The 9,435-nt window shown below is 37.5% G+C and overlaps 1 protein-coding gene across 1 annotated transcript in view; it reads left to right on the top strand.

The window, feature by feature from the left end:
• The first annotated feature begins 679 nt into the window (after positions 1 to 679).
• DCK (deoxycytidine kinase) overlaps positions 680 to 9,435 on the top strand; it is a 35,032-nt gene continuing 26,276 nt past the window's right edge. The window contains exon 1 of the mRNA XM_051964810.1: positions 680 to 928. Coding sequence (XP_051820770.1) covers positions 838 to 928 — 91 coding nt within the window. The 5' untranslated portion in view covers positions 680 to 837. The remainder of the gene's footprint in view (positions 929 to 9,435) is intronic.

Raw genomic sequence — 9,435 nt, 5'->3', positions numbered from 1 at the left:
TTTCCCTTCTTTAGTATCTCTTTGGGGTATAAGCCCAGTAGAAACACTGCTGGATCAAAGGGTATGCACAGTTTGATAACTTTTTGGGCATAATTCCAGATTGCTCTCCAGAATGGCTGGATTCGTTCACAACTCCACCAACAATGCATCAGTGTCCCCGTTTTCCCGCATCCCCTCCAACATTCATCATTATTTTTTCCTGTCATCTTAGGCTATCTCTCTTTCAATAGGTCCTTTGTATGTCTTTCTCCCCTAGTAGAGTGTAAACTTCTTGAGGACAGGGGCTGTTCCTTTTGCTCTTCACATGCCATAATTTCAAACGTTCTGCGCTGTACTTAGCCTCCAGCAAACACTTAATGCTAGTTTCCTTGAGCGGGCCTCGGGCGGAAAGACCACCGACCTGCCCCCCACCCCGGCCCGGCCTCTCATCAGAAGCCAGACCGGGCTACCTAGGAGAGCGCTCTTCCGCTTGCTCCCATCAATCATTCGGAAATCGGCCGCTTCCACCTAGCCTTTCTCTGAGTGGCGGAAGGCTTCGCCCCACCCCCAGCGTCCTCTCCTGACGTAAACGAGGGCTCAAACTGCTCCCGCGGTTTCGGCCAGAGTGGGTGGGGACTATGGGAGGAAGTTGACGGAACCATCCGCGGAGGGGAGGGGCAAGAGGACGGGATATACTGACGTCGTCGTCCCACCCTTCTCCCGCGCGCCAAAATCAAACTAGTCTGGCTGCAGCGCGCGAGCGCAGCTGTGTGTCCCGCGTTTCCCACGTTCCCGCGCCTTCCTAATTTTCCCGCATTCGCATCTGGTCAGAGCCGCGGCTGCAGCTGAGGAGGCGAGATGGCCACTCCGCCCAAGAGAAGCTGCCCATCGCCCGCCACCGGCGCCGGGGGAGTCCGCATCAAGAAGATCGCTATCGAAGGCAATATCGGTGAGGAGCCGGCACGGCCTTGCCCCTGAGCCCCGGGGAGACCCCGATCTGACGGGCGAGGAAATTGAGACCTGGTCGGGGGAGGACTGGAAACGGGCTCAAGGACCTTCAGTCCCGCGCCTCAGACTGAGAGTCGGGGAAACTGAGGCCCGGGCAGGGAAAGGCGCCTTAGTCTTAGAACTGGGAAGGAATTTAGAGGCTATTTAGACTTGCTCCGTCATTTTTCAAGTGAGGAAGCTGAAGCTCAAAGAGGTTGGGGTCCTGCTGGTCCCAGGAGCTCCAGCTCATCCGCCACTCCCCAGGCACAAGGGGCTTCCCACAGAGCGTCCATCCTCACTTGGCTCTGGTCACGTCCCAATAAAGCAGGGAGGGGAAACCAAGATTGCCTTTGGGACCCAAACTCTTCCCTCGTGTTAATTTTTACAGAATAGATCCTCTGGATTAGGAAAATTCAGGAGAAAGGATTGTATGATTGTACCCCCTACCTCAAAGGCTAGATTCTAGAGAAAACTATTAAACATCTTGACTTTTTTACTTTATTCACTGGCTGGTATTAAACATTTCCTGTTTTTTCCATTTTAAGATGGCCATTTCCTAAAGTCCTATTCTTGGTCCTTATCTCCTTTCACCGTTTCAGCTGTTACCTTTGTAGAGATTGGTGGAGTAATGCTATATATTTCTTTCCCTAAGCTTTATAGAGAAGGGATAGAGATAATCTAGAGGTCCCCTGGCCTTGGGAGTGCTAGACTTTGCTGACTGTCAGATAACAATCTGTGGGTCTGTGATAAAGATTCTGAGATAGTAATGACCAGACCACCCCTAACTCTACCTGTAAGTCACAAAATTATCATATCAATGACAAAGCACCTGTTCTGTTTTCCCCATAGATTTATTTTCTTGCTCCTGGTTCTTTGTTAAATTCTTTTGGAACTTAGCCCCCTGTAATTGGCGTTAAAATTAGAATAAACTTGCCCCTTGGCTTGAAGATGATTCCAAACTGATGAAATAGAAGTGCTAAGGCAGACAGCAGTAGGGAGGTCCCCTTGAGCTTAGAGTGCTTCTGTTCTAACAATCTGTCACTGATTCTAAAGTCTTCTGGCCTTAAAAATAGTCCTATAAACATTACTGACTGTCAAATAATCTGTTGGTTCTTGAGACCACTCCTCAGTTCTACCTCTAAGCCATAAAATTAGTATATCAATGACATGAAGAACTAGATAAATTTTGTCTCCTTGCTCCTGGTTATTTGCTAAATTCTTTTGGGACTTAGCTTGTTTCTATTGGCATTACAATTACAATAGACTTTGCCCCTTGATTCGGATACGGGTTCAAACCTGCGAATTTTTTTGAGACACTTAGGGACATCAGTCTGGAACCACAACCTTTTGGGGTTTCCTTTGAACCCCAACAGAAATGACTTTCACAACTGTGCTTTCAGCCCTGACTTTATCTCTTCAGCTCTAGACAAGTGCCAATAAGAACACTTACTTGTTTCTGCTATTTCAGCTGTCTAGTCTATGAAGACCATTTCCAAATCTGAACCTCTAGCTCTGAGCTTTTTTCCCACTTACAGGTTCAGATTCCTGTAGGAATTACTCCCTTTCTCAGTCTCACTAGCACTTGAAATCCAACAGTATCCCAAATAGAATTTATGGTTCTTTTTACCTCCCTTCCCATTCAGTTTTTCTTTTCCTTTTTACAAATTTTATTTATTTAATGTTTCCCCCCAGTTATTTGAAAATTTTTTTTAACATTGATTTTTAAAAACTTTTTGAGTTCCAGAATTTCTCCCTTATCCCCACCCTCAACGTCCATTAAAAACCCAATGTTTTTATTTGCCTTTTTAAAAATATCTCTATTCTGCTGTCATCCCTCAGCACAGCAACATGTTTTAGTGGAAGGAATGCTTGACTTAGGAGTCCTAGTTCCATATTCCAGCTTTAATACTTATTGGCTATGTTACTTTGGATAAATTATTTCATTTATGCGAGCCTCAGTTTCCTTATCTGTAAAATGGAGGTAATAACATAATATTTATTCCTCAGGGTTGTCAAGAAGAAAATGGTTGCAAACCTTATTGTGTTATATTGATCTAATGAGAGAGTATACAAGCTTATATTACGGCTTGAACTATTGTAATAGTATTTTTTTGTTGTTTTGTTTTTAATTTTTATTGCTAGCTTTTGTTTTTTACATCACCTCTTGTTGCTCAATGTATCCCCTTTCCTTCACTGCCCATAAATAACAAAGAATAAGAAAAAGAAAAAAATAGCTTTTAGCAAAACCAACCTAACACAATAATGGAATTGTGATAGCATATTCAATTTGGAAGTCATTCGCTGGCTTTCCTAACTTCACTCTCTGCTGCCTCTAATCCAGCCTTAATATGACTTCTAGACTAATTTTCTATTTGTAAATATTTTTTCACTCTGCTTGACAAAAATCTTGTCTAAAAAGTACAGCTGTGACTCCTTTGCTTGAGCTCTCAAAGCCTTTAACAATATAGCACCACTCTTATCTCATGTTGGATTATTGTCTTCTGATATCCCTTCCACGACACTGAGGAATTAAGGGGTTACCTCCTCAATCTGGAAAATGCAAGTAAAATTTTTTTTACTCTCCTTTTGTCCTGGAGAAGTCTGCATTTTTTTCTTTTATGAAGTCTTTTCAGTGCATTATTACAAAATTTGGGTTGATATTATATAATACTATACATATATTTTATGCGTCTTTGAGCTTGTAAACTTTTTTTTGGTCATCTGATGGTCATTGAGTGCCATCTGCAGCTTCTGTTAAATTCCCCAAATTCCCATTTAATTTCTTATGCTGATTTATGATGTATCAAAACTGGCTTGGGGAAGGTTGAGATGTGCAAGAGATAACTTACTAATGACTTTCCCAATTCCCATGCCTTTATTTATGTTGATTCTTATGCCTAATGAAATGAATAAGAGCACTTGATTTGGATGTCACCAAACTTACTATGTGATCTAATCTCAATTTTCTCATCTGAAAAATGAGGAGGCTGGACTCACTTCTCCCAGATCCCTTCTAATTCTAGATCCTAGGACCCCAATATATTTCTTTTCCCTTTTATCTTGAATTTCTTACCCATTGATTAATGCCCAGTAAAGATTTAAAAAAAATTCAGTGAAACTTTACTTCTGTTTATTAGGGCATTCATTCATTTCTTCATTCAAGGAATAGTTATTGATCTCTTGCTCAGTGATCATTTTGCCCATTTTTTCAAAGACAGAGCCTAAGGCTTCATATTTATGTGTTAGAAAAGGTCAATTTATTCTCCCAAAGGCCCACTTTTATTTGTTTCATAGTTGGAATATTTATTCAACAGATCTCCTCCTTCACCTCTGCACCTTTTTTATCTTGTGGCTAGACCTAGGATTGCAGGGGTTATAGAGGTATAGGAGGAAATAGAGGTCATATAGTCAAACTTCTTAGTTTTACAATTTAGGAAACAGAGTAGGAGAAGTGATATGACTTCCCCAATTGGATCAGAAAGTTAGGAAGTAACAGAGCTAGGATTTGACCCCAGAGCCTCTGACTCTAAAAACTGCAAAATTTTCACTATATTCTTGGTTAGTAAATAGCTTAAAATAACTTCTTTTGAAAACAAGGCTAGAATTGGAAATGAACTCTTTGTCAAAGGTATAGTTGATATCCATTGTGATGAAGAATTCAATGCAAAATTGTATAAAACAAGGGCTTGCATCAAGAAAAGACAAAATCACATATTAAAAAGTTTTTGAAGCTATAAAAAGTTGTAGGTTTATTATAGAAATGAATTAATGTAATTAATTTTGTTCAGTCATTTTTCAATTGTTTCACTTTTCATAAGTCCATTTGAAGTTTTCTTGGTAAAGAGATACTAGAATGATTAGCCATTTCCTTTTCCAGCTCATTTTACAGATGAGGAAACTGAGGCATTACTGTCTTCTGATATCCCTTCCACTTAATTTTTATTGCTAGCTTTAATTAAGTTACTTGCCTGTGTTCACATAGCTACTAAGTATATGAGACAGGATTTGAACTTAGAAAGAGGAGTCTTCATGATTTCAGGACTGACAGTCTACTCACTTTGCCACCCAGCTGTGTACTAATTTGCTTTGTATTAATTAATTCACACATCATTGTTAATGTATTCATCAGAAGCTTGTGTTCACTTTCCTTCTTACTAGAGCTTTCCTTCAGAATGCTCCCTTCTCCTTCAGCTCAGATTTTTCTTTATTTTATTCTCACATTTCTCTTCCCTCAAAATTCAATTTTTGCCTCTTTCTTATTCTAAACACTTAAAAATTACTTTACTCAGTTTCTCCCACATTTTTCCTCAGATTTAGTCTGATTTTATTTACAGATCCAAACCCCTCTAAATCATTTTTGTAATTCCATTCTTTTTCAGCCCATCTTCTCTTTTCTTATTCTTCTCCAATAGTCTTTAAATCAAACATAGGATAATGTATTAAAAGTACTTTGCAATTTTTAAAGTGTTTTTTATCAGCTATTTTTAGTCCTTATTAATTTGGTGTGACTATTTCCTCTTCCAACAGTATAGGATCTTTTATAATTTATATTTTAATATAGGATCTTTTAAAGTTTCTTTGGAAAATTTGTTATTCTGATAATTAGGCTAAGTCCTTGGAAAATAATAAATATAAATCAGTGATGATGAATTTGCTGAATATGGTTTATAAATATATTGAGAAGCTTTCTTTCTTTTACTGATCTTTGAAAAGCTTTTTCATTTTTAAAGTCTCTTCCTAGAGTGCTTTTTAGGTTTTGGTAAAATTCTACGAAAAAGTATTAAAAGGTATAAGTTGCTAATTACTATGGAGTCATTGGAGAGAGTAGAGGTCTATAATACTTAATATTGATTGTAGAACAAACCTTGTTTTTGACTTATTCAAGTGGATACCTTGCATTAATATCACAAGTTCTGTGATTTTGAAAATTTCCAGAGACATTTTTCACTTGATTCTCATTGGCACTCTAGAGATCATTGTTATTCTCATCTTGTCATTTTTACAAACGAGGAAACTGAGGGCTTGAGAAGTTGTGAAATGCCTAGTTCTCACTGTAAATTGTCATTGACCTAGAAATCCTTTCTCTGTAGATTAGAAAGAATTCTGTAACCTCAAGTCTTACTGTCTTTGTTTTGGGACCTCTTTTTAAAAATTGGTCACTGTAATTCTATGTTCTCACAACCCCTCACCTAATGTTCCCCTTTAGTGGAACACTATTATGTTTTGTTTTTGGTGGGTTCGCCTCCTGCTCTGATCTTAGTATTCTGTGACTTTTAGCACAATGATCTCAGTATAAAACAGTAATCATTAGGAACTTCTTAGTTCCCATGACTTCTTTCCCAAATTTTTTGCCCAAGTATCCTTGGCTGCGTTCCTTTTTGCCTCCAAAAAGAATATTAGTGTATTAGTTTGTTCCAAAAAAAGGTTGAAAAACTGGACTTTTGCCCAGATGGAAAATAAGAGTAAGTATTGTTTCCTTGCTACAAATCTGTTTTGAGGGTGGTATTTTTTCCACTTTTTAGGATGTGACCAGCATGAACATTCCTTTCTCTTTGGCAGCTTAAAGAGAAGGCAGAATAGTCTAGTATTATAAGTTGGGGGAATGACTTTAGAATCAAGTTGGTGGCCTGAACTTTTTTGTAAAAGTATGTTTTTTGGTGGTTTCTGGAGAACACCATGTATTCTTTTCACTTCTCTGATGAGTATTATGGTTGTTTACTTTTTCAGTGTTTCCTTTTATGCACATCACTTCTGTAAATACTATTTGTTCTCTACACATAACCATCCGTGGTCACTTTTGGTCCTCCAAACTTCAATTATACTTGCTAGTAGATCATGCAGATGAAGAAACAGAGGCCAGGAGTACTTATATAATTTACCATAGGTAATACATAACAAGGCTAGGATCTGAATTTAGATCTTTTTACTCTAAATACAGTCTTTTTTTCACTCTATAGGCAGCCTAGAAAATGACAGAAGTCTGAATTCTCCTGTAGGATGTGTCTTGCTTCACTTTTTGCGCAATCATCTGACATACTTGTTCCTTATTTAACTCTTCCTTTTCTTGCCATCTTCATTTTTATATATCTTTTTTCTTTGTGAATTTCTCTTTGGAATTAAAAGGAAGGACCTCTTTTCTTATCCATTGACATGCAAAAAGATTGAAGTTCAACTTCCTGTCTACCTTTGTAGTAATTTTTTTTCTTTGCTTTTTATGCAATTAATCATATTATAATATCATGATTATATGTTTTTGTCCTATCTCTTGATTAACTATATTCTCTAGAAGAACAGATACTCTGTCTTATTCTAATTTTGTATCTTCCTAGATCCTAGTATTATGTGTTACATAAAGACACTGAATATATATTTATTGAATTGACTAGAGAAAAACTCCTGTAAATGTCCTTATTTCTATTTTGTGTAGAAAAGGAATACTGGAATGACAGATAGGCTTTTATGATGTTCAGGATACAAACCAGGGATGTGCTAGAACCCACACAAGCTAGCTAAGGATTGTTAAATTTTCAGTTTGAGCATTCACACTTCAGAAATCAGCAAAAGCTACAAGTCAGGATTGGATGTATTGTTCTGTTGATTGTCTAGACTTAAAAAAGTTATGGAAAAAATATTAATAATGCAAGTTAAACTTAGAATTATGTCATACATATGTTTCTCTTTCTGGAGAGCTGAATGTAAAACACTGATGATCATGCCCCTGAGGCAGACCTCCCATAAACTAATATAATGGGAAAAAATGTGGCTATGCATTCAGAGTCTATAGAATTACAGTGACTTGGAACAAGATTAGTGTCTAAGAGCAAAGTTATAGCCAGCAAAGTGAGGATCTCTCAGTTGGAATGATTCATTGTGGACTGGATATGTATGTCACTTCTCTTGCCATCTATTTATGACTGGCAGACAGTTTTGACAAGTATACACCTCCCTGTTTAGTATTAATAATTAATTGGAGGATCTTCAAACACTTTTCTATATTGATGGATCTTTTAAGGCTTCTTATTCTGAAGGCACAAAGAAAATATGTGGAAGACATGACATTTTACTGGAGGAGAATCATAAAGGTACCTTTTTGTTCAATCACACCAAATTGTTTTTTGTGGTCATCAGCCAATAAATAAATGAAATCTTAATCTCTACCTGTTCAGCCATTCCAGGATTAATGTCATTTGTAAACTCCTGCCTGGTCCTTTTTCAGATCTTCAAGGATCATGCAATAAGATCTAGAGGTAGAAAGTACTTCAGAGGCTATCCACTCCAGTGGGGTCAAACTCAAATAGAAACAGAAGAAAGTTCATAAATAAAGATCCTTGTGGGTTATATGTTGACTTAAAAAATCACAACTTAGCATTATCCATGTTTTATTGAGCTTTACTTATTCATCAAATATTTATTTCTCAATTACATTTTAACCTGGTTCAAGAGGCACTCAGGAGCACTGCAGGCCCATTTACATGTTTGACATGTTTATTCTGGTCCGTTCTTTTTATTTTCACTAATGAGGAAATTGGGCCTTGGCAGGTGAGCTCTCTTGTGACCTGGGCTACAAATGAAGTAAGTAGAAGTTTCATGTTTGGAACTCATTTCTTCTTACTCTGAATCCAGAGCTCTTTGTTTCCCAAATTGCCTCTGAGTACTTTAAGGGTATTCTGTGATATTTTAAGTGAACATGTAGAGTATTCATTTGTTTTAGAGATGCGGTCATAGTTATAATTTTTTCCTTGATTACTTTTTTTATTTTAATAGTGTCTGTAGTTTCCCTCACCCCAAAACATTTAGCATCTTTCCCTTTTTGAGATATTTTGGGAATTAATTCATAAATTTTCTTAATTGTTTTGTCTCTAGCATTCAACTCCTTTATATTTGTGGATCTAGTTTAGGGTCTATTTCTAATTTTTGCTTTCCTTCATATCAGTTTTACTTCCTCATAGAGAGCATGTAAGGGACTGTGTCTAAATTTAGTCTAAATATGGTGGTAACACTGTCATTGATGAAGTCAGTATTTATTAAGCCCTTGCTATCAATCAATCATCAAACATTTACTAAGTGCCTACCATGTGACAGACATAGTTCTGGTGATACAAAGAAAGACAAAAGGATCTCACATCTCCTGGGAAAGACAGCAAGCAAACAATTACGTACAATAGGATATATCCAGAATCTATTGCGATAATTTTAGAGGGAAGGCAGTAGCATTAAGGAAGATTAGGAAAGGCTTGTTGTAGAAGATGAGGATCTAAGCTAGAACTCAGAGGAAGCCAGAAGAAAATGCCCAGAATCCAGAGTTGAAATTTCTTGTTTGAAGAACAGCAAGGATGCTAGGGTCACCATTGCAATGTATATTGGTGGTGTGGGTAATAATACATCAGGGATAGGAAGTCTGGAAAAGGAGGAAGGAGCCTGTAAATGAATGCCAAACAGGATTTTACATTTGATCTTAGAGTTATTAGG

Source organism: Antechinus flavipes, chromosome 6 (assembly GCF_016432865.1).
Source record: "Antechinus flavipes isolate AdamAnt ecotype Samford, QLD, Australia chromosome 6, AdamAnt_v2, whole genome shotgun sequence".
NCBI lineage: Eukaryota > Metazoa > Chordata > Mammalia > Dasyuromorphia > Dasyuridae > Antechinus > Antechinus flavipes.
This window is presented reverse-complemented; position numbering and strand designations above follow the sequence as displayed.